Source organism: Triturus cristatus, chromosome 8 (genome assembly GCF_964204655.1).
Source record: "Triturus cristatus chromosome 8, aTriCri1.1, whole genome shotgun sequence".
Taxonomy (NCBI): domain Eukaryota; kingdom Metazoa; phylum Chordata; class Amphibia; order Caudata; family Salamandridae; genus Triturus; species Triturus cristatus.
This window is the reverse complement of record NC_140591.1, coordinates 245,729,798-245,755,783: the sequence shown is the minus strand read 5'-3', so window position 1 is coordinate 245,755,783 and position 25,986 is coordinate 245,729,798. Positions and strand designations below refer to the sequence as shown.

General features: G+C 47.2%; 1 protein-coding gene across 3 annotated transcripts in view; it reads right to left on the bottom strand.

Annotated features, from left to right (window-relative positions):
* The window catches only part of CEP126 (centrosomal protein 126), a 315,130-nt gene that overhangs the window by 38,621 nt on the left and 250,523 nt on the right, over nt 1–25,986 (bottom strand). For all 3 annotated transcript variants that reach the window (XM_085621438.1, XM_085621439.1, XM_085621440.1), the window contains one exon: nt 24,972–25,175. In XM_085621438.1, the coding sequence (XP_085477564.1) occupies nt 24,972–25,175 (204 nt within the window). The remainder of the gene's footprint in view (nt 1–24,971; nt 25,176–25,986) is intronic.

The window sequence follows — 25,986 nt, the reverse complement described above, 5'->3', positions numbered from 1 at the left end:
ATTGTCGTGAGTTGCAAATAGGTCCAACCGAGGAGACCCTCACATCTCGAAGATGTGATGGACTTCCTCCGGATGAAGTCGCCACTCTTGATCGGCCGAGTAATGCCGACTGAGACTGTCCGCACGAACATTCAGCACACCGGCTAGATGATTTGCAAACACACAAATCTGATGTTCCTGAGCCCAGGACCAGAGTCGCAGAGCCTCTCGACAGAGGCGATACGACCCTACACCTCCCTGTTTGTTGATGTACCACAACGCGGTAGTGTTGTCCGTCAGAACCTGAACTGACTGACCGCGAAGGGAAGGAAAACTTTCAGTGCCAAACGTATCGCCCGCAATTCCAGAAGGTTGATGTGAAGCAACCTTTCCTCTGGAGACCAAAGACATTTGACTTCCAGATCCCCCAGATGAGAACCCCACCCTAGAGTGGAGGCATCCGTGATCACTGCGGCCACCGGCGGAGGAGGCTGAAAAGGCCTTCCCTGAGACAGGTTGCCTTGCACACCCCACCACGTCAGCTCCGCTGCAGCGTCTCTTGAGATTCTGACCTCCTCCCCAAGAGCTCTGTTGTGTTGATGCCACTGCCTGCAGAGGCACCACTGGAGTGGCCTCATGTGCCAGCATGCATGACTGATCAACAGTATGCAGGAATTGAACAGTCCGAGCAGACGTAGAACCTTCAAGACTGGAACAACCGTTCCATCGTGAAACAAAGGAATCATCTCCTGAATGTCGAGAATCCTCTGTGGAGGCGGGAATGCTCGACACACAGTAGTGACCAGTATTGCCACTATAAACAGGCTGCGCTGAGAAGGCACCAGGTGAGATTTGGGTACATTTATCGAGAAACCCAAGTTGAACAACAGTTGCGTTGTTGCTTGCAAGTTGCGCAACACCAACTCCGGAGACTCTGCTTTCAACAGCTAGTTGTCCAGGCAGGGGAAAACAGGAACCCCTGACCTTCTGAGATGTGCCGCTACCACCGCCATCACCTTCGTAAAGACACGAGGTGCGGAAGTCAGACCGAACGGGAGGACCGCAAACTCGTAGTGTTGCGATCCTACCGTGAACCGGAGATACTACCCATGTGACTTCAGGATGGGAAGATGAAAATACGCATCCTGCAGATGGACGGACACCATCCAGTCTTCCTGTTGCAGCGCTGGAAGAACATGAGCCAGGGTCAACATTTTGAACTTTTCCTGTCTGAGGTAAAGATTCAAAATCCTGAGGTCCACGATCGGTCTCAACCAACCGTCCTTTTTGGGTATCAGGAAATACCGGTCTAGCACCTCTGATCCCATTCCTGCTCTGGAACTACCTCTGTCACACCTTTTTGTAGCAAGGCAAGAACCTCCTGCTGCAAAAGCAGCACGTGGTCCTCTGAACACCAACCCTGGCCAGGAGGGTAAGGAGGAGGAAACTCTAAAAAAAAGGGGGGTACCCATTCTCTACAATATTCAAAACCTAATGGTCTGAAGTAATCGATTTCCAATCTTGTAGAAAGAGTGACACCCAACCCCCAACAGGACCAACATGCTGGGGGATCTAGAGCTGCTTTCCTGAGGCACCAACGGTGGGGGGAGGAGAAGAGGAGAAGGAGGAGGACTGCTGCCGAGCGGCTCCTCGAAAGCGAGACCCCTATTTTTACCCCTGTACGATTTGTACAAAGGGTTCTGCTGCTGACTCTGCTGAGGTTGTTGGCGACCACGAAAGGAAGCTGCCCTTCCTAACCCTCGATACCACTTGTAGCCGTATCCTCTAGACTGCGTTTCAAGGCCCAGAGATCTTGCAGTCGCTCTATCATCTTTAAAGCGTTTTAATGCAGAGTCAGCCTTAGTGCCAAACAGTCTCGTACCATCAAAGGGCAAATCCAACAGGATGACTGTATAACTTGTCAGGCCACGGCCTGAGAGTCAGAAAGTGCCTCAAGGAAATTAACCCGATCGTCCTCAGGTAGCTTTGAAGCTAGCTGTTTGACAGAGTCCATAAGAGCATGGATATATCTCCCAAGTAAACAGGCAACATTAGTAGATTTCAATGCCATACTTGCAGATGGAAATACTTTCTTTGCCGCCTGCTCCATTTTTTTAGAATCCCTATCCCCGGGATGGTGGAGAAGGAACCGGATGACTGTTTCTAGCAAGAAGCTTGGACTAGCAAGCTTTCAGGTGAAGGATGAGTGGACAGATATGCAGGATCCCCAGGAGCCGGTTTGTACCTCCTCGCAATAGACCTGGAAACGGCTGGAGCAGTCATGGGTCTTTGCCAAACTTCTAAAATAGGTTCGTCAGAAGAGGCTCAGATACTGCAGAGGATACATTAAGAACCTCGGTCAGAATGTTAGATTTTATTTCAGCTGAAGGTAACTGCAGGTCATGCAACTCAGCCGCTTTCCTTACAACAACCTGATAAGGCACAACATCCTGTGAAATCCCAGCTTTAGGTGATGAAAGTTTCCATTCCGGGGAAGTATCCAACCCACTGGCCTCCAGTAATCCTTCCAATTCGTCAACAGAGTCGACAATTTCTCCTTCCTCTTGATCTTGCCTATATTCCTCCTCTTCAAGCAGCCTCTCCGCATCCCTCCTAGAGTGCTGCTTAGGAATTGACGTCGACGACGCCGGACACGGTGCCGGTGATGACAGCATCGGCGTCGATGGAGGACTTTCAGGATCAAGCCTCGGTGCTGATCGGATCCGAGGCGGCACCGACTCGACAACAGATGGAGTCTGAGGAACCGGAGCGGAAGACCTCGGCGCCAGAAAATGCCAAGTCGGAGTCGTTGGCAAGAATGGCACGAAAGGCGCTTGGGCGTATTGATGAGGAACACCTAAATTAAAGGCCAATAGCCCCATGGGGTCCAAAGGTGCACCAACAAGATGGGAGGCCCTGGCAAACATAGCATTTAAAAAATGCGTAGGATCCGTTCCAGGGCCAGGAAAAGGTGGATAAGAATCCGTACCTTCCTGTACAGGTTCCACCTGAGGCCGAACTGGAAGCTGCGGAGCTGGTGGAGCCGCCGCCCGCACAGGCGAAGTCACATGAACAGGTGAAGACTCCCTGGGCGTCGGTGACCTCCTGGGCGTCGCAGTACCTTTAGGCGTCAAAGAGCTCCTCGACGCCGGCGACCTTGGAGCCGGTGAGTAAATCGGAGTCGCCTGTGGAAAAGGAGAAGGTGATGGAGACACAAAGTCTTTTCTCCGAAGTTTCTGAGCCGGAGAAGGTGACCTCGATGCCTTGTTCTTTGAAGAACGGCGCCAAGAACTATGCCTCTTCTTCGACCTCTTGTGTTTCATTGATTTTTAAGTGTGGAAAATCGACTACTTCGAATGTTTTTGACCCCTCTTCTCCTTCTTTGCTTTAGCCATGAAGAGCTTTGCCTCACGTTCCCTTTAAGCTTTAGGATTCATTATCCCGCAGCTTCGACACCCCTCGACGTAGTGGTCGGAAGACAAGCACCAAAGGCAATCATCATGGGGATCAGTCATCGACATGTGACCACCACACTCCCTGCAGGGCTTGAATCCGGATATCTTAGAAGTAGCCATATCTGAATAATTGAAAGAAACAAAGTAATCGCAAACGAAATGGAGAGTCCCTAGAAAAAACCGTTACCCGTCGACGGCGCAGAAAAAAGGGAACTGATGTCAGGACGCCGACGAGGTCTTCTTATGGCTACGATGACGTCATACGGAGTCGCGAGTGGAGCCGTGCTATTATGATGCCCTCGTCGACGTGGGAGAGCTAGGAAAAGAATTTCCGCAGAATGCTGGCGCAGGGGGTATTCAAAAGGTGAGGAATTCACAGGCAGATGTATCCATCAGGAAAGAGCAGCTTTCTACACTTTATATTGAAATTTAGGAAATTCATTATTCTCAGAACCAGGGAGGGAAATCCAATTGCCTTGAAGAATGCCCAGGACCCTCTTGGGCCTATTAAAAAGGCTGAAACCTGTTGGCATTAGGGTCATAGGATCATTACCTCATTACAACCCCTTTTTTAATTTTTAATATCCCCTATGACTCCGCAAATAAAGGGATATCTGGAGTCAGAGCAGGATTTTTAATCTTTAAAACCCCCTGGCCTATTTCTCCTAAGTGCTCCCTAGAATATGGTCGAGCACACCCTGACCTTTAGGAGTCAGGGTGAACCTGATGATGAAGCATGACACTACTAGAGTGTGTGAGGGTTATTTAACAAAAGGAATTGCTTCCTTTACTACATCTGAGCAGATGGTGCCCCACTAGCTGAGAATAGTGCCCGACTGTATCCATATCAGGTGGGATACTTTTTTGGATTAGAGTCTACTGGCCTTGTACTACTTTCATTTTTGGATCATGAACGAGGACCGGTACAGCTGCCAGCTTCCCTGGTAGTCAGTTCACAGGTGCAAACAAGGGAAGCTGATAGCAGCTCCTGTCCCCTTGCCTTGCAGCATTTGCTGGGAAAAGTAAAGTGGGTCTAGCTGAGCCCTCCCTACCAGTCCAGAAAATGTGAAAAAAGAAGGAATAACAGCTGTCTAGGTCCATCTTGCCAATCATCTATTGAGGATGAAGGAGGACCAGGCCAGGTAAGATGTGACACAGTAGTATCTTCGTAATTGTGAAGAGAACATTTGGGTAGGTAAGGGTGACCCCAATATTTTATGAACTGGAGAAAAAGAGAAATCTGCTCGCCTTTGGTCATGGAGGAGAAAAACACAATAATCCCTACTATCTTTGGGCCTAGAAGACCAACTCACAATACTGTACTAGCTACTTTCTGCCCTGGTACAGACCAAATCCATTTGAACAGAGAAATCCTTTCCTTACTGTTGGACAAGGTGGGGGAAGACACTGCATGGGCAACTAAATGTATCTGTCCTCCCCACTTTCTCAATTTGCCGGTTGGGTAAAACCGAGAAAGGAAATGCACTTGTAAGATCATCTTAACAGCAGCCAATCGCAAAGCTGCTTTAGACATCAGACCACTTATTTCACCTTTTGGACTATATATAAAAAAATACACATGCACAATGGGTTTGTGACATGTACCTCCTGTCTCTGTTAAATGAAAATACACAAAATCATATATTGGCATCAAATGAAACTGTGCAGGTAAGAAGGACAAGTTACTTACCTTTGGTAACGCCTTATCTGGTAGAGACATGATCTAGCCGCCGATTCCTTACCTTAGAACTTCAGGGTGTCAGGCTGGATCTGGTAGATTTCTGATCGGAGTACCCTTACGCCCTGATAGGTGACGTCGGTCGATTCCTTGTGACGACTTAGGCATCGTGTTCGTCATCGTCATGACATCAGCATCATCTCTATAGGTGCCACCTCGGCGCGCTGACGTCAGTACTTTTCACGACTTTCCATGCCAGAAGCGGGGAGCCATGAAGTGACTGACCATGGTGTGTTAAAAAACAACTAGGGCCCTGAAGGGGAACAGCCCTGACACTAAACCCTGATCTGCAATGCGGGGAGAATGGGTGGGTTAGTAAGGAATCTGCGGCTAGATCATGTCGCTACCAGATAAGGCGTTACCAAAGGTAAGAAACTTGTCTATCTGATAGAGACATCTAGCCGCAGATTCCTTACCTTAGAACAGATGCCCAAGCAATCCCATCCCCGGAGGAGGGATTGCAGAAAAGTGTTAGACCAGAAAGTCCTCTAGGACCAAACGTCCAAAAAAGCCTTCCCTACGGACCTGGTTATCCAAGCAACAATGTTTGGCAAATGTGTGCAGTGACGCCCACATAGCCACTTGGCAGATGTTGAGGACTGGAGCATCACGCTGAAGAGCTGTGGTGGCTGCCTTGGTCCTAGTTGAACGAGCTCTAAGGCCTTCAGGGGGCTGTTTCTTTGCCAAGGCGTAACAGATTTTTATGCAGAGGATAACCCAATGTAAAATGGTCCTCTTCTGCACAGCACAACCCTTCTTTGATCCAATGTACCATACAAAGAGTTGGTTATCCACTCTTTAGCGCAGTCAAGGTAGAATGATAACCCTCTTTTTGGTTCCAGAAAGTAGAGATGCTCTTCTTCCTTGAAAGGATGCTGTGGATCATAGAAGGTGGGCAAGGTAACAGATTGCCCTAGATGGAAAGGTTTCACCACCTTTGGCAAAAAAGAAGCCCTAGTGCGGAGTACTACTTTGTCGGGAAAGATGGTCAGGTAAGGAGGCTGAGAGGGTAGAGCCTGCAATTCTCTTATCCTCCTGGCAGAAGTTATTGCCACTAGGATGGCTTTTTTGATAGTAAGAAGCTAGAGGGGGCAATTGTGCAGTGGCTCAAAAGGTGCACACATCGAATAGGTGAGAACAAGGTTAAGGTCCCACTGGGGCATGATAAATTGTGAGGGGGAAACAAATGTGCAAACCCCTTCAAGAATCTATGTACAATCAGAGATTTAAAAAGGGACGGTTGATCTGGAAATCGTAGAAAAGCAGAAAGGGCTGAAAGTTAAATCTTCAGAGTGGCCAGAATAGTACCTTGCTGGGCGAAAGAATGAAAAGAAGAATGGGAGAGAGGGAGGCAGCCAGGGGGTCAACAATGTACAATATTTACAAAAAATGTTGCCATTGGCAGGCATATGGCGCCTTGGTGGAGGGATGCCTGACTGCCAGAATAACCTTGCAGATTTCAGGAGGAAGTTCAAAAGCTGTCAACTGTTGCCGCTCAATCTCCACACAAGGAGTCAGAGGGTGAACAGGTTCAGGTGGAGGACCCTCTCCTGCGTCAGAATATGCTCCCGAAGGGGCAGCCTGATCGGAGGATCGATGTTCATCTGCAGAAGCGCAAAATACTAAACTCTCCGTGCCCAGTCGGGAGCCAAAAGGATGACTTGTGCCTGGGTGCTCCTGATCTTTTTGAGCACCCTGGACAGGAGTGGTATGGGCGGAAAGGCATGCAGGAGGCCTGTGCTCCACTCAAGATAAAAAGCGTCACCTAGAGAGAGCCACCTTGGAAACTCCAATGCGCAAAACGGGTGACATTGCGCGTTCTCTTCGGCGGCAAACAGATCGAACCATGACTCGCCCCACTGCTGAAAGAGACCTTGCACCTCCTCTGGATGGAGACGCCATTCGTGATCCACTAGGCACTGCCAGCTAAGTTTGACTGCCCTGGCGTTCAGGGAACCAGCCAGGTGTTAAACCACCAGGGATATGCCCTGCTGTTTAAGTCAAGTTCAGAGGCGTAGAGCCTCCTGACAAAGGTCCACAACCCTAACCGACCTTGTCTGTCGCAGTACCACATGGCGGTGTTGTTGTCTGAACACTTAAACTAGCCTTACCTTGAGAGATGGTAAGAAGGCTTTCAGTGCCAAATGAATCGCTCAAAGCTCCAGCAAGTTGATGTGGAGCCCGGCTTCTGCCGGAGACCAAAGTTCTCTGATCTCCACCTCCCGCAGGTGACCTTCACATCCCAGAAGTAACGCATCTGTCACCATGTGAGATCTGGTTGGGGAAGGGAGATGGGTCTGCCTCTGACCCAATCATGGTTTTCCAACCAACAGTGCAGATCATTTGCAGTTTCCCTCCAAGATCCGGACTAGGTCTGTGATATTCCCCCGATGCTGTGCTCATTGGAACTTGAAGTCCCACTGCAGTACCCACTGCAGATCCCGCATGTGCCACCTGGCATGATCTACCCACAAGATGCAGGAGGCCTTGAGGCCCAGCAGTCTCAGAGTAAGTCTCACCAAGATCCAGGATAGAGGCTGAAACATCGGTATCATAGCCTGAATATCCTGGACTCGGAAGGATAGGCCCGAAACTGCACCGTGCGCAGAATGGCTCTGATGAAGGGGAGCATTTGAGAGGGAGTCAGGTGTGACTTTGGCATGTTGATAGTAAGCCCCAGCGAATGCAAGAGGTTTGTCATAGTCTGGAGGTGGGAGACGACTGCTTGGGGTGAGCCCACCTTCAACAACCAGTCGTCGAAATAGGGAAAGACTGGAGCCCCTGATCTCCGCAGCTTGGCTGCGACCACTGCAATCACCTTGGTGAACACCCAAGGGGCACTGGTGAGGCCGAAGGGGACCACAGTAAACTGAAAGTGCTGGTGGCACACCGTAAACTACAGGTAGCGCAGCTGGGCAGGCAGGACGGGGATATAGAAATAGGTGTCCTGCAACGCTACCATCCAGTCTCCCAGGTCCAAGGCAGACAGGACCTGAGCAAGAGTGATCATCTTGAACTTTTCTTTTCAGAGGAAGTAGTTAAGGGCTCTGAGGTCGCCCTTCCTTGGAACCAGAAAATAGCGGGAATAGCAACTATAGCCTATTTCTGGCCCGGGAACACTCTCTACAGCTCCCTTGGCCAAGAGAGTTTTGACAATCTCGCAAAGTAAGACAAGGTGATCCTCCATCAGCTGATCATAAGTTGGAGGCATGGAAGGAGGGGTAGTCTCAAAGGGGAAGGAGTAGCCCCTTCGTACTATTTGCAGAACCCACCTGTCCAAGGTGATGTCCCACCAGTGGTGGAGGTAATGGCGTATCCTGCCACCAGCTGGACGCCCATGAACTGAACTGGTAGGGTTGAACTAGGAAGGTTTGGGGGGGGAGGGGTTTATGCCCTCACCTGAATTCTGGCCTTCTGACCCGCGGGGCAAGGTTGAACCGTGCCCACGAAGAGGCTGCTGAAGTTGCAGGGTCCTCTGGCTTGGGTATAGCTGGCGTGGTTGGAAGCCCTTTCCGTAGCCATGAAAGGAGTGAAAGGCGGACGCAGGCTGGGATGACACTGAGAGGCCTAAGAACTTGGCTGTAGCCTGCGACTCCTTAAAACGTTCAAGTGCCACTTCTGCCTTGCCCCTGAAGAGATGGGAGTCATCAAAAGGGCATGTCAGTGAGGTTACCATGGACATCCCCTGAAAAGCCAGACGTTTTCAGCCAGCCAGGAGTGGCGCCCAAGGGCCACCGTAGAGGAAATTGCTCTGCCCAGTGAGTCCGTCGTGTCTAGGCCACAGCGTATGGCAATCTTTGCTGCATCTCTTCCGTCTGCAACAGATTGGGAGAGCCCGAGCCACCTCTGGGCCCTATGGCAGCACCTGCACAACCGTTTACCACAGCAAATGGATATAACGGCCCAAGAGGCATGCATTGTTTACCAACTGCAATGCAAGGCTGGTGGAACAGCAGATCTTCTTACCAAAGCAGTCCAGCCTTTTGGAATCCCTATCCGGGGGTGAGGAAGGGAACGCACCACGTGAAGTAGAGGCTTGGACCACCAAGCTCCTGAGGGTTGGGTGGTTGGAGAGGAAAACTGGGTGGTTAAGTGCAGGTCAATGGCGGCGGGCAATAGTTCTGTTCACAGGAGCCCTTGTGCTGGGCTTGGACCAGGTGCCCAGTAGAACATCTGTCAAGGACTTATTAAATAGCAGAAAGAGTTCTGAGGTGGAGACACCAGGATTCAGGACCTCGGTCAAGACATTGGTCTTGACTGCCACAGTAGGAAGCTGCAGGGATCCTGCTGCCTGTCCCAATCCTCATCCAATCCTAACCCTTCAGAATAAGGTACAGGATATGGCATGGAGACCAACGGCTCCATCGGCACCGTTCTCGGCATCGGTGGATGCCCAGCTGGCTCTGTGTCTTCTGGAATAAGGATAGGGAAGCACTGCCAGTGGGTGCTGGCGACATCGAGGGTCTCGGCGGGGGATGCGGCATTGGGGATGGTTGCGTGGGTACGACCAGTGCCAGTCTGGATCTTGGAAAGGATCCAAGAGGATGCCTTGGCACTGGGGCCGGAGCCGATGGTGCTGAGCCTGCAGGGACCGAATTCGTGCTGGCAGGGTCAGGCTGCCCAAATATGGTGCACATGGTGTCATAAAAAGTTTTCAACTGGGAGGTGGTCACTCTTGGCCCCGGGAAGGGAGGGAAACGCAGGGCCAACCCAGGCAGCCACTCCGCGAAGTGGGCCCTTGAATGCCTGGACTCCTCCATCTCGTCAGGTGGTGGAGGGGGCAATGTTGAAGCATACTTTGAATTCTTATGTTTTTTGTGGTGCTTCTCACCTGACCTTGAAGACTTCAAGTGAGGGGATGAAGTCTTGGATCCCTCGGAGAGGTGCTCGGACCTTTTCCTCTACCCAGACCGGGCAAAAGATCTTTGGGGAGATCTACGAGGTCGCTGGGCCGTAGAGGCTTCAGAGACCACTCCCTCAAAGCTTTTGGCACCATGGCCAAGCAGTCAAGGCACGGCTACAGGTTGTGGTCGCGCACCATGCACCAACGACATAGCAGATGGGGGTCCATAAATCACATGGCTCTGTGACAGGCCCCCCATGGTTTGAACCCGAGGTCTTCTTACTGAACTTACCTAGACACCAAAAACGTTGGTAGCTCTCTTTGACGGATCTGCAGTGGCTGGCGGGGAAAGAGAGGTACTGATGTCAGCGCGCCGAGGTGGCACCTATATAGACAATGCAGACGTCATAACGACAATGAACACGATGCCTACAACGGCGCGTGGAGTCGACCGACACCACCTATCGGTGCGCAGGAGTCCTGCTATCAAAAATCTTTCGGATCCAGCCTGACACCTGGAAGTTCTACGGTAAAGAATCTGCAGCTAGATGTCTCTGTCAGATACATCAGTTTGATGGTGTATGTTTATTTAGCCGTTTTTCCATAGCTACCGTTGCCTATGAGGATTTCCATTTTCTAAGTGAAAAACACTTTTCTGGATCTTTTTAGAACTTTTCCAACTTTTGACCATCATATCGTTTTTTCTGGCGTCTCAGGAGGTGTTAGGGAAGGCAGGGCAGGGCAAAGCAATAACGCAAGAGGGGGTTGTGTGGGACAGGGCAAATAAACAAACCAGGAGGAATCCTGCCTCTCTGCACTGGTGGGGATTCCGCCTACACCATCTGGGGCTTTGTGTCAGGTGTTTCTCAGTTTGAGCGAAGAAGCATTGCCCCACTTAAAAATTCCCAGAGATGAAAAACAAATGGTAATTAATTACCATTTTATTTTTCATCTCCTGTCCCGAGCCAAGCGTCAGGACAGGGGCAGGGCCGCTGTTCAGTGACAGAAGCATGTCACTCTGCAGGGAGTAGGGTGGGCTGGTATGGCACTGTTTAAAGTGAGCATATATATTTTGGCCAGAAGCACATGTACACTTTCAAACAGTTCTAATCCCGCTGTCTTAAGACAGCTAGGTTAGAGCAAGCCAAAGCATCCAGAGTGCTGTGGAGCGCTGAGTGAGGCTGCTTCCATCAATCCTAGGGCTGCTCTAATGCTGGTGATCTTGGCAGTGCACTGCCCCTTCCCTGCACAGTTCCTCCTAATAGCTGCTGCTGACCCTCTGTTCCGTAGTTCAAGGCCCTCCTTCCCTCTCAGGCTCCCGCCTGTGCCTCATCCTTCGTGGTCCAGTGGTAGAGCATCTCTGCTGCTGTGCTGCCCTCTGTCTCTCTGCCCTGCCTTCTTTCTTTTTGTTTTTCTCTCTCTTCCTCCATTCCGCTATCCCTTGCCACTTTTTGGGCAATGTTCTGCTCTGCTTCTTTTTTCCCTGCCGCTGTGATTCCCCACGGCCCGTCCCCCACCTGTGCCACTTTCCCACTCCCCACGTTTCCCACCTCCCAGTTGTCCAGTCCTCCCGCTGGCACGTCGAAGGCAAGTTTGTCTGCGCCAGTCCGTGCCTGGACCGCGCCCAGCACCACGGGCCCTGGTTCTCGAACCATCCACCACTACGAAGCCAGCACCCTCTAAGTCCTCAACACCGGACACCAATCCTCATGCAGCTGAACATCGCCGATAGACAATCAAAGGCCCTTTCTCCTGCCGGAACTGTACTGCATCTTCACATGCAACCGCACACCAGCTCCACCCACCGCATGACCGAGAAACACTGTCCGCCTCAACTGCATCCTTCTGAACACAAGTTCACTCCACAAACACGCCGTGGAAATCTGGGACCTGCGTGACTACGTTGACCCAGACATCGCATTCCTCACAAAAACCTGGATGAACTCTACCTCCACCCCGGACATCGCCACCACCTTCCCAGGCGGCTACAAGATCATCCATAAAGACTGTGTCAAAAAACCAGGGGGAGGTATCATACACAAAAGCACTCTCCACCTCACCACCCACACGGACAACCTCTTGACCAACATGGAGCACCTCCACTTCCAGGCCCAGACCGATCCGAGCACCATCCTCCACGGTACCCTCGTCTACAGACCCCTCCGATCCACCCTTCAGTGATTCCATTATCAACTTCATCGCACCCAACGCCCTCGCCTTTACAGACTACATCCTCCTCTGCGACCTCAACCTTCACCTGGACAACTCTAATGGCAAAACCACCTCATCCCTGCTGGAGAACCTTGCCACCTTCAGACTCAAACAACTGGTCGTCTCCCCAACCTACTCAGCAGGACACACGCTTGACCCCATCTTTACTACCAGTGACAACATCACCTTCAGCCACACCACTGAGCTCCAGTGGACTGACCACCGGAGAGTCCAATTCTCCTTCACCAAACCCACCATACACCACCATGCACACCACTACCCTTGTATAAGTTGGGTGAAACCCTACCTATGGACTGGACAGACCATTCACTTATTAAATTTTTCATACACTTGAACGATGGCCATCATAAGGCTCCTGGGTTGACCAGTAAAATTAACTGCAGAGACTGGAAAGCTCTTACTCGTCTGCACTCTATAGGGGTAGTGTTCCAGGTGGAGCAACTCTTTGATGAGGAAAAACAGGTAGATGAAAACTACTCCTCACTTTGCACTGGTATTACAACTATCCTTGACGCTCATGCCCCTCTAAAAACTCACAGTTATAAGGGCAATGACTCTGCTCCTTGGTTTAACGACTCCTTAAACGAACTGAGGCAATGTTGCAAACAAGCCGAGAGAAGATGGAGACGTGACTATTCAGAAACTTTTAAGGCGCTGTGGAAAAATAAAGTTTGTGAATATGAGAACCTGATTAAAAAATCAAAAGCGGATTATTATTCCTCCATGATCTGTATCTCCACCAACAGCTCCAGAAACATCTTTAATATACTGAATAGTGTCACCAACCCGGAATGCGCCAAAAATTCCATCATCCCTTCTCAAGAACTCTGTGAGAACCTTGCCGTTTTCTTCAAGGAGAAAATTGAGCTCATTATTAGGGACTTGGAAGTCTCGCCAGACTTTATCCCACCCCCCAACCTGAGATTGGGATCCTCAGTGGACCTACTTGTAGGTCCAATCCTGGCTTCGAATGATCTTTTACTCGAGTTTCCTCCTTTTTCGTATGAAGCCTTCGGTAAACTAGCCAGAGAGATTTCCTCAGGGTCTCCCTTAGACCCTGTTCCACATAAAATATGGAAGGAATTTGAGAAGGAACTTTTTCCATCCCTCCACCTTATTTGTAGTCAATCTCTTGCGACTGGGACTGTTCCAGCTCAATGGAAGCGGGCGCTAGTTTCTCCTCTGCTAAAAAAGCCCTCTCTCGACCCGGACTGCTCAAAAAACTATCGTCCCATCTCTCTGTTACCATTCCCAGCCAAGATTACCGAGAGATGGGTTAGCAACACCCTCTCCAACCATCTGGAACGTCATCAACTACTAGATGTTGATCAATTCGGTTTCCGGCCCGCTCACGGAACCGAGACCGCCCTAATGACCGCTATGGACGCACTTCAATGGCGTGCAGATAGAAATCAGGCAACGTTTTTGATCCTGCTTGATATGTCTGCCGCCTTCGATACTGTGAACCATAAGATTCTGTCGAAGCGGTTGTTTGAGGCGGGAGTACGAGGGTCTGCAGTGCAGTGGTTTCACTCATTTCTGCAGGATAGGCAGCAGGCGATGTCTATTCCTCCTTTTCAGTCAGCTTTTTCTTTGATTTCTCACGGGGTCCCCCAGGGCTCAGCAATTAGCCCAATCCCTTTTAACCTTTATCTCAGACCTCTGATTACGCTAATTAAAAGTTTTGATATTAAAATTGTCAATTATGCCGACGACATGCAACTGATCCTCTCCCTGGAGGGAGAGGACTCTTCTTCGGTTGAGGTCTTTCACAACTGCCTGCGTGCCACCTCTCGTTGGCTCAGGGACAATTCCCTCCAGTTTAACGCAGGGAAAACGGAGGTGCTCTTTTGCGCTGGAACTAAGATTCCCCGTCTTTTCCCAGATAACTTCTGGCCCCCTGAAACTGGGATTACAGTCCGGCCGGTGGAATCAGTCCGCAACCTAGGGGTCATGTTGGACCATAGGCTCAGTTTGGAGACGCATATTCATAAGACTACTGCTTGTTGTTTTTCCATCCTCCGCTCCCTAAGAAAAGTACTTCCTCTTCTTCCCCCTCATGCTCGTGTTCAAGTGGTAAGATGTACCATCCTCAGCAGATTGGACTATTGCAATGCCCTTCTGCTGGGATCCCCTGGATTCTTGCTGGACAGGCTCCAAAGGGTCCAATCAGCAGCTGCTAAGCTGGCTTTGGGGCTTCCTAGAAGAGCACACGGGTCGTCCTCTCTGAGCAAACTCCATTGGTTACCAATGAGGCAGAGAGTACAATTTAAAGCCCTCTGTATAGCATTTAGGGCGCTCCATGGAACTGGCCCTGCCTCCCTTCAATCGAAATTTGCGTGGTACACCCCAGCCAGGCAGCTTCGCTCCTCTGAGGCCAAACTGGCAGTGGTTCCCAGATTCAAGAGAGCCAGATCTGGAGGCAGATCCTTCGAGGTAACAGCTGCCAAGCTTTGGAACTCGCTCCCAGCCGACATTAGGCACATCTCTGAACTTCTCCCATTTAGGAGAAGGATCAAAACCTGGTTATTCCCCAAAACAACTGTCCGATTTCTCCCGGTTCGCTGCTTCTCTTTACGCCTCCCTCTGATCCAGTTCAGCGCCAGGATGCCTGCAATGGTGACAGTGCGCTTAATAAATGCCTAAAATAATAAAATAAATAAACAAGGTCACCGAAGAACAGCTCACCACCTCCCTTAGCAAAATCCCTCCACCGACATCCACAGATGCCAACACCTCAGCACACATCCTCCACTGATGGATCTCCAACTGTGTCGACTCTTTGGCTCCTCTCAAGAAAGCCCTAAACAAGCAACACTCTAAGAAAACCAGCTGGTTCTCTACTGCCCTTCATAAGTCCAGACGCACCTCTAGATGGCTCAAGATGAGATGGCGGAGCAGCAAGACCCCAAAAGACCACTCAGCCTTCAAGATTGCTGTCACTATACACAACCACCTCATCAGAACAATGAAGAAAGTAGCCCTGCAAGAAAGGATCAACGCTAACACACTCAATAGTAAAGAACTTTTAACCATAGTCAAAGAATTCATCAGACCCTGCACAGAGACGGCAGACATCCCCCCTTCCAAGACCTCTGCAACAACCTCGGCACCTACTTCCACTGTAATATTAAGGTGATATACAACCGCTTCGACATCATCGTTACCCCAGATCCTCCCACCCCACCTGCAACCACTGCACCCTACGACACCGGATCTGAACAGAGCATGCTCAACTGGACTCCCCTCACCACAGACGACACCCTCAAGAACACAAAGAGCATCCACTCTGGAGCTGGCTACAGTCTCACATATCCACAAGACCACAGTCAGAGGAATATCCGTCTCCTACTTCGCAGCAAGGACCTGGAACACACTACCTCTCCACCTCAGGCAATCACCGTCACTGCCTCACTTCAGGAAGGACCTCAAGACTTTGCTCTTCAACTGAACCACAGCGCCCTGTTGGACCAGCAGCTACCCCCAACCCCCACCCCCCCAGCGCCTTGACACCCTTACGGGTGAGTAGTCGTGTTTTACAAAACATCTGATTGATTGATTAGGATTGGCGAAGGTAGTTGATGCTTCCGTTTCCTGTGTAGAAAGAAGAAGTCTGGAGTGAGGACATTCCCGAGTTCAGATAAGTTTTACTTCTTTTTTACATATTATTGTAAGCATGCGCCCACCACCCCCTTCCCCCATAGATGGCAGCCTCCACTGTTTGGTCGTTAACTGCTATCAAGGATCTTTTTTCAAGTTGCTTACGAAGTTGAGACGTAGCAGGTATCACATTTAGCATTATTCCATGGCAAAGCAGTCTCACTAGAATGTTAAGTAAGCTGCGACTCAGCAGGTATATCACCTTCCGAATTGTTTTCATTATCGTCTGAGACCTGACCCCAGACACGTTGTTAAGCAAACTGTATGTGGTTCAGTAGGTAGTAGACGGACCTCAGCCAGGAAGTCCACTGTCAGTACTCTCTTCCCTGAAGACTGAGTTTTTATTGAGGCCAAAATATTTCTGTATGAAGGGGCTGCTTACGTGGGCAGACAGCCCCTGCTTCCAACCAACATTGGACACCATGGAGCTGGCAGTTAAGAACTCATCTTGGAGTGGCTGGCCAGCCTTGGCATACTGCAGTTCTGATGGTATTATTGAAACAAGCAACGCAGCAGGGAGTGTGGGGGATGGGGCAAAGCAACAAGGTGGGAGGGGGCTGGTATACGGGGCAAAGCAACAATGCAGGAGGGGTCAGAAGATGGGGCGAATCAACAGATTGGGAGGGGCACAGGGCAAAGCAACAATGTGGGAGAGGCATGAGGTACAGCAACAACCCAAGTGGGACAAACCAACACGAGGTGGGGGATGCAGCAAAGCAGCAATGGGGTTTAGGGAAGCAGGGCAAAGCAACAACACAAGAGGGACAAGACAAGCAAGGATGAGTCTGGTAGCAGCATGGGAGGGGTGGGGCAAAGCAATGGCAGGGCAAGCAACAGCACAACAACGATGGGGCAAGCAACAACGATGGGGCAAGCAACAACAATAGGGAAAGCAACAACAAAGGCAGCCTGCAGACACATGCACTTCTGCTAATAAAATAAAAAAACAGTACTTTCAAAGCCCGAAAAGCAATGGAAGGGCACACAATGAAGTCAATCAATGGTAAGCATTGGTAAACTGTAAGCCCCCTGTAAGTGAACAAAATGTCTCGCAAGAGACTGTGCCTGGGCTGTTTCAGGCTACAACTAAAAATTGTAAGTATTCAGCATTTCTTGATTATTTACAAAAACACAATCCCATTGCTTGTTTCAATTATAGAAAACCAGATACTGAAACAGGCAACTCAGAGATTGCAGGTGAAAGAAGCCCAACGTTTATCCCAATGCTGTGCAGCATGGCTGAACGTTAGAAACAAATATGTGTAGTTCCATGAAGTGTTCCCGGTCCATTAAGACCCTGACAAATTATTCATCTTTTTGGTGTAATGTGGGGCAAGAGCCAAGATGGTCCATAGAAAGGTGTAGAAACAGAATTTGTTGCTTAACTTCCATTTTTTTAGAAGGACTAAATAAAAAAACTTTTTTCCACAGTCAGATAGGCGAAATATTGCACAAGCTCGGCATCAATATCATCGAGAGTGTGTTTCTTAGCATCAAGGGTCACAACATGACATGCCTTGAGTGTCAGTCCCCCCACTATGTTTTGCTATTAATCTCCTTGGTGTCAAAAGCATTGATAATGACGGTGATGGTGAGTATTCCATTGATATTGGATGTTTTGATGTTGACCTGTTCAATTATGAATTGGATCCATTTAAGGAATTGTTTCTAACATCTGGATTTCCAAGTACCAATATTGCTAATGATAATACTAATAATTTGAAAAGGTTACCATTAATAAGGCATTGTGCATTATTATTGATAACCTTTTTAAATTATTAGTATTATCATTAGCAATATTGGTCATTCCCTTTGATAATATGTATGTCATTTGTGTTGCACTGATCATCATCATGTCTATTATCCAGTTCTGTGGGTGTGTACTTGGAGCTCTGCTGCAATCCACACAACAAAAATTAGTGGTGTATATGGAATTGGTAGAATGATACAGATTTCCATAAGAGATATAGTGCAGTGTCAAACCGTCCAAGGAGCAGCACACAAGAAAAACACAAATATACAGTACCATGTCACAAAATCTCATACATATGCAACATGTGGACCTGGAGCTAACATCAATAAGAGGTTAAAGTCAATTGATCCTGACTCTGCATTCATCCTCGTTACTGTAATGTGTGACTTGAGCAATATTCAGTCTGCTATGTGTCCTTACAGGTAGACCCAAATGTTACCGGGGTGAAAACTAGGCTTGAGACTCCAAGTTGAACAGCATTATGAGTGCATAGCTCTTAAAGATAGAGTACTATAATAGGCATAGTTGCCATTCTTTGCTTAGAGAGCATAACATAGTTTGTTTTTACATGTTCCTGGAAGCAGCAGGTGACATAGAAAAAGTAGCATTTCACAATAAAGAGTTTGCAAAGCAACACAGAATATAGTCATCTATGCATTATCATAGGAATATCAATAAAAGTCCAGGAGGATAGTGGGCAAGGGTCTTTACTCTGCACTTCTAGGCATTTTAAACACATCCCAAATGTACACTTGACTACATACTGCTCCAGCTTCATTTAGTATGATGTATTTATTTATCCAAGGGAGGACCCAGGAAAATACAATACCTCCACTTTGAGCAAAATGACATTAAATACAATATTTTCCTATGAAATCCAGCTACAATTGTTCGTCCAAGGAAAAATTAAAAACAATGGTGCATAGTAATGCATTTACTGAATTTGGTCAAAAACTGTACTGACCTATATTGACTTATTTTCTTTCTTTCTTGCTTTCCTTCTCTTTCTTTCATTTTATTCTTCTTTCATTGCGACCTTCTTCCTATCCATCTTTCTTTCCTGTTTTTTATTTTTCTTTCTTTACTTCCCATTCTTCTTTCATTCCTCTTTCAATCTTTCTTTCCGTTTGTCAATCCTTGTTTTGTTTCATCTCTTTCTTTCTATCTTTCTGACCTTCTTTATAATCCTATAATTTTCTTTGCACTCTTCTTCCGTTTCTTTGATTCCTTCTTGTTCTCTCCTTTCTCTTTATCATCCTCATGTCTTTCTTTCACTCCTTCATACCATCCTTCTTACTTTTTGTATTCCATATTTTAATTCTTTGTTTTCCTTCCATCACCCTTTCTTATTTTTCCCATTTCGTCATTCCATTATTTCATTCTATTTTGCTGCTCTGCATATTTTTTCCCTTCTTCAATTTTTAATTTTCTTTCTCCTTTATTTCTTCCTTCTTTTCTGCTTCTTTCCATCTTTATTTCCTGCTTTGCAGTCTTCTTTTGTGCCTTTTTTTCCATTCTGCTTCCTTTTTGATTTCCACCTTTCTCTCTGTATTTGCATTCTATTCTTCTTCATTCACACTCTCTCACTTCATTTGCCTCTCACATATTTTTTCTGTACCACTTAAATAATTACTCTCTCTCTCAGCGCTTTTGACTTCTTTGGCAATCTGCGCCTTTGTATTTAGCACTACTGGCCCTGTGCAGAGTATGCAAGCCCAAATGATTTGATTTGATTTGACTTCCTTCCTTCCTTCCTTCCTTCCTTCCTCTTTAAAACTGGCTACCCTCATGGTCCTCATGGCTGTCAATGGTGACATACAAGCCCATAAGGGCCTACCACGCCACCTGTAAGATCTTAATTTTCTCAGTCTTGACCACTTGTTCCCTCTCAAATTGCCCCTCATTTCGTATTTGTATTGAACCCCAGCACTAAGAAGCGATCTTAAGATGGCACAAATCCCTATGCAATACCGATATAACATATCATAGGTAGAATACAAAAAACGTGTGAATCCAGGAATGTTCTCTGGAGATGTTAAAAAAATAAATCTGAGGTCAATCAGACAAGTAGGTCAAACAGTCAGTTAACCCCCATCTCCCATATTCCTCTATTAACTCTGATGATAGTCAGATGTCTATGGCTGATTCACCTGGTAGAGATATCAGCAATTATATTAAAACAATTCCATCTACAAGACTATTTTCTAGTTTTCTCTATTCTGACCCCACGTTCCGCTGTCCTGGCGCCTCATTTTTCATCCATCAGTGCTTTAGGCATAACCTATTGTGGCACAAAGTGCTCTACACATCATATTTTACTATAACATATCTCAGGTGAAATAACATGAAAGAGCGTGTCTAAAGATGATATGATGAAGTTAAGCAGGCAGGCATGGAGTCCATTATTTAACAAGAGCGTGTAATAAAGAGTAATGTTGAGCTGCAAGTATAGATAAGGACAGACTAGAACACGAGGACAAATGAATTTATATACATGAAGAAATAAGCAAAGATGTTAACTGCAGAGGTTGGATGATAAGTAGGGAATCAAACATGAAGTAATATGATTAAATGCAGAAAAGCACCAGCCTGAACTGATAAATTCAATCTTCAGCATGTCACATAGGACAGCACTTAATAGTGGTGGGATCAATATAGACAGAGCTGCAAGGGACTCAGGGAACTGACGGCTTGTGTACAAAGTTCCAAATGCTCATTGACAAGTTCTTAGTTTCTTAGGTGTAGGTGCAGGTCCCCGTGTGTTTGCCAGTACCAACTAATAGCTGCTGGACATGCCAACTAGTGGAGACATGCTGTCAGGAATGTAAAATTGCGGGTCTTCAAAGGGCTCTGTGAAGGGATGAGCTTGATCATAGTGAGTGTCCCTTACCACGTCACTATGGAGAGATTCTGTTGGGCATCAGCAAGTACAACGTTGAATTGTGTCTACTTGCCTGAGAGAGGAAGGAAAAGATCGATTCATTTCTATTACTATTCTATCAAAAAATAAATGATTTCTAATCCTTTATTTTTGTTCAACAATCTTGGATTTTTTCTTTTTACAAACATGTTATTTGAGTGCTGCTGCACATGATTTTGGCTGTGGCGCCCTCACAAAGCAGCCACTGCCCTGTGTTGGAATTCTGAGGGCTCACCAGCTTTTTAAGAAGCCTGAGATCCCCACTATAGTGAATAGGGTGTGTCCTCACCTACCCTCTCAGTATCCTCCAAGCAAAAGATCAATTACCAGATCCTGGTACCATGACAGACTGAGTATCTCTGGCCCACACAACTCCTGGCTTTGCTTTGGGAGTAGGCCAAGCCAACCACTCTCTGTAGGATCTATGCAACCTTCCTTTCCTTCTTCCTCTTCCAGTGTGATCATCAAAAATGATGGCAATAACAGGTTTACATCACAGGCAATTGTAATTGGAATAAGAACTCTAAAAGACAAGAGCAACAACAAGAATATAACAAGTTACTTACCTTCAGTAATGCCTTATGTGGTAGAGACTCTATCTAGACGCAGATTTCTTACCATGGAATTATCCCCAGGTGTCGGACTGGATCCAGAAATTCTTTTTTGAGCAGTACCCCGGCACATCAATAGGTGGCGCTGTTTAGCTCCGCATGGCATCTTTGGCGGCTTAAGCGACATTCGCGGTGCCTATATAGGTGCCACCCAAACACGCTGACATAAGTTACTTTTTGCGACTTTCCACACCAGAAGTGAGGAACCACAAAGCACACTGACCACTGGTGTGGAATACTAAGGCCCTGAAAGGGGAAAAACCATGCACCAAGAAATCTATTTTCAGAGCCGGGAGAATGGGTGGGTTGGTGAGGAATCTGTAGCTAGTGTCTCTACCACATAAGGTGTTAAAGAAGGTAAGCAACTTGTTCATCTGATAGATACCGAAGCAATACCTCCCCAAAGGAGGGTCTGTAGACCAATTACACAGGAGGAAGTCCTATAGGACCGAATGGGGGCAAAATGCCCATCCTTACAGACCTGACCGTCCAGGCAGTAGTGTTTGGCAAATGTGTGCAAGGAGGCCCACTTTGTTTTGTGGCAGATATCCAGGACTGGAACCCCGCATGCTAGCGCAGTGGTCCCAGATTTGGCTCTGGTGAAATGAGCACACAAACCCTCAAGGGGTTGTTTTTTGGCTAATGCGTAGCAGATCTTAATGCAGAGCATGATCCATCTGGAGACGGTCCACTTCTGTTCGGCCCGTCCTTTCTTCGCTCCAACATAACCCATGAAGAGTTGGTCATCCACCTGGAACTCTCGCGTTGAGTCAAAGTAGAACAACAACGCTCTTTTTGGGTCCAGGTGGTGGAGTCGCAACTCTTCTTCGGAAGGATGCAGAGGAGCGTATAAAGTAGGCAGGGTGATGGATTGGCATATGCAAAATGGAGTGACCACTTTTAGAAGAAAAGAGGCTCTTGTGCAAAGTACCGGTTTGTCAGACTAGATGCGAGGTAGGGAGGCTTAGCTGATAAGGCTTGAAGCTCACTGACCCTCTAGGCAGATGGTATCGCCACGAGGAAGGCTGTCTTGATGGTCAGGAGCCTGAGAGGGTAATTATGAAGCGGCTCAAAAGGAGCGCACATGAGAAATGTCAATAAAAGAAAAGATTCAGATCCCACTGAGGCATGATATGCGGTGAAGAAGGGAAAATATGTTGAAGACCTTTTAACAATCTATTTACAACATGAAATTTGAAAAGTTATGGCTGATTAGGCAACCACGAACGATCAGGAATAGCAGAGAGAGAGTCCTATAGAGTGCCCAGAGCAGAGCTCTGTCGGGCAAGAGACAGAATAAAAAGAAGAGCCTGGGAAAGAGGGGGGAAGGAGTTCAATGTGTTTTCTGAACACCATGCCACAAATCTTTGCCAATGGTAGTTGAATACCGTCTTAGTAGAGGGATGCCTGACTGCCAAGATAATGTCACAGACCTCAGGAGAAAGGTCAAAAGTTGTCAAGTGTTCCAGGGCCGCAGGAACAGCACTTTGGGGTCAAGACTCACTCCAGCAGAAGAAAACAACAGGGTCCAGGGCAGGTCCAGTTGGAACTGGTCAGCTTGGCAGTTTCAGGAAAGGCCTCTTGTAGTTTGCTGTGCCCTTGTACCTTGAACAGGAGGTCAGCCTTATGGCCATTAGATTCCACTTCTTTGTTCTAGGTACTGAAGTTCTAGTCCTCTTCTGATCTTCCTACGTCTCAAAACAGCAGGTTCAGTCCTCTTCCGATCTTCCTCAAGTCCAGTACTGTGCTGAGGAGGACACTGTAGATGTCATCATTTATGCCTGATTCTAGCCTGTGGGTGGGTGTGGCTCTTGGCCCATCCCTAACCAATAAGGTAGAAGCTCCCAGGGGTAACCCTACCTATATTTACAGAATGTCCTCTGTGCCCTAGAGCAAACAACCCCATAGTGCCCCTCTCTGCCTAAATATAAACTAATTAAACTCTTCTCCCCTTTCGTAGAACCTGTGTCCCCACCCCGGAGGTGTTGCCAGGAAAATTAGCAATCTCTCCTCTGTGGTAATTTCCAACTAGTTCTGGGAGCCGCTCCCTACCCACTGTTGTTGGGACCTGGCTGTTTGGGGGATAAAGACGGAGCCTGTGGAGCTGTCATCTGACATTTGCCTATGACAGGGAGTTCCCTTTCAAGTTAATTGAGTTCCTGGGCACTACCCAAATGGTCATCCTGTAAGAGTAACAGAAACACCTCCCCATACCCAACCGTTTGTCTCTGCTCGGGGAGCAGTTTTTTTTTTTTTTCTTTTTTTGGAAACCGTTTATTACAGGACTCAAAAAATTGTACAAGTATGGGCCTACAACCTTCCGGCCGGCCGCTAGCAATATAAGGAGCATATGGTATACATTTGTAAAACACATGGTGCCGCTGCCGAGCATTTACAGGAGATAACATCGTTGCGTGTCACATTATGCAGACCCCATCCTACGGTTCCATTTTAAATTTAAAGCACAGCAAACACAAACAAACCCACAAGGCAATCCTCAATCGAAATAGCAACACGTCTCCCCTAGAGGGGGAATCTAGCCATCTATAGGAGTCTCAAGAGGGGGGGGAGAGATCAGAACTATGATTGGGGACACCCGATGCCCAGGTACCGGGGGGATGAGTTGGCTAAGGGGACGGGGCCGGCGATGGATCAGGCAGTAGGGGTGGAGCACAGATTCCCCCGCGGTAGGCGTTCCAGGGGCCCCACACTTTCACCCATGTCGCAGGCTTACCTCTCGCCACATACACCACCTTTTCCCGAAACATGCACCAGTCCATATGCTCCTTCCAGGCCGAGACTGTCGGGGTGGGGAGCAGTTTTTAACACCTCATTCAGGGTTCAGCACTCAGAAGGCAACAGCTAGATCCTATGCTAATTAGCTTTCTGGGACTTCAGGCAGGGCAAAGGTAACTTTTGAAAAACGCCTTTCACTTAATATGTATGACAAATCTGACTTCACTAGTGACTTTAACAAATATGACAAAGTCAAAGAATGACATTTTATAGCGGTTTACTATTTAGAGATAGCTTTATTGAATTTAATATTACAACTCAGATTTTCCTATGGAACAGCCAACCATACAACAGTGAGATTAGCTTTTGGGACCTAGTCATTCCAAGGACCTATGTAACAATAAATATCTGCTTCTCCTAATTGTGAATCCCATGCCCTTGCCTTCTGGGCAGTAAGGCCTACGTAAGGGGTGACTTATTAATAGTTATAAGGAAGGCTTACACCCATCAAAAGGGTTTATTTTGACAGGTTGAATTGCTTTTCAAAAGCTGCTTTAGTCAGGCTACAATGGTAGGCTTGAAGCCATGTTTTACAATGTGACTTTATTGGATAGCACAATAGGTGCAGCACTGCACTACTGACATTTAACTGACAGGCCCTGGGTACACATTTACCATTAACTAGGGCATTATAGGTAGGTTAACTATGTCAATTAGGGGTATACCAATTTCATCAAGTTGACAGGCGGAGCAAAAGCACTTTACCACTGGTTAGTGGGTGTAAAAAGCACAGAGTTCTACTACCAGCAAAAACAGAAAAATCTTGGTGTACACACCGCAAAAGATGGTCATCTCCTTCAGGTAACAATAATAAAGTAAGGTCAATAATACATAGTAATATGACAATAACAAGAATAAGAATATTTAGTGCATTATGTTAAACTCTAGGTATGCAACAACTGTAATACCAGACGTTTCTATAATTTGGTAATCATTTCTTCCAAAAATAAAAAAAACTGTAATTTATATGCACACTGTACTCACACTGCAGTCTGTGGTTTAGACGGTCAAGCGAATGAAGAAGTTTCTGTTCTTCAAGCGACAGTGCACTTATACCCAGTCGTTGGGCTTTACTCTGCACCATATTTTGTTTACTTGCTTTCATACTTTCCATGAGAGCTAGGATTTCTCCCTCTGCGGCTGGTGTATCCACCATGTTTTCAGCCATTATGAAATGGGCTGCACGTTCTGAAATTAAATTAATTCCACAGTCACATATCAATTGAAAAACCATAAAAAACAATTCAGCGTCTCATCTTTTGCATGTATCACCAAGTGGTAATAGAAAAAGTAATATTGTTAAGTGTGAAATTTCTCCACCAGATACAGCATATACAGTAGTTACTGAAGACAATGTACTTTTATACTGATTATGTATTTACAGAAACAATTTCAGGTACAATACGTCATACCAAGTTCCACAACCAAAAGTAACCCCTTGTAGAAAGAACTCTGTATAACCCAGATTTTATTTTTGCATTCACTGCTCAGTCAACGGTCATAAAAGCTCTTGATAACATGTCATCTTTCTGTCAAACCTCAACTGCACAGACGGCATGGCTAGCAACATTAAAAGTTAGAAAGTGTTAATGCTGTATATTATTTTTTAGGATTTTCATCTGCTAGAGGCGATGCTCCAGGCCTTTCGCTATTTGGAACTCTGAATATTTGAACTCTACTATGGTCTGAGGCCTGTAACCCACACTTATTAGTTCAACCAAAAGGAGAGTGAGAAGAAAAAGGGAATTGCCACACAACCACCAGTATCTAACAATGAGGTCGACAACCAACACCAGCAACGGGCAAGTCGAGTCCTATTGAGACCAGAATGTCTGAATAAGAAAACCTCAGCGACTCTTTTGTGGCATGCTTCATCATAAGCAACCTTACCTCACCCTGGTAAGGTACTATTGCCTGGATGAACTCAACCTCTTTATAGAAGAGACCTTAATAAAGTCATACTCGATAGGCAAAAAGATCCATAGTTAAAAAACTACCT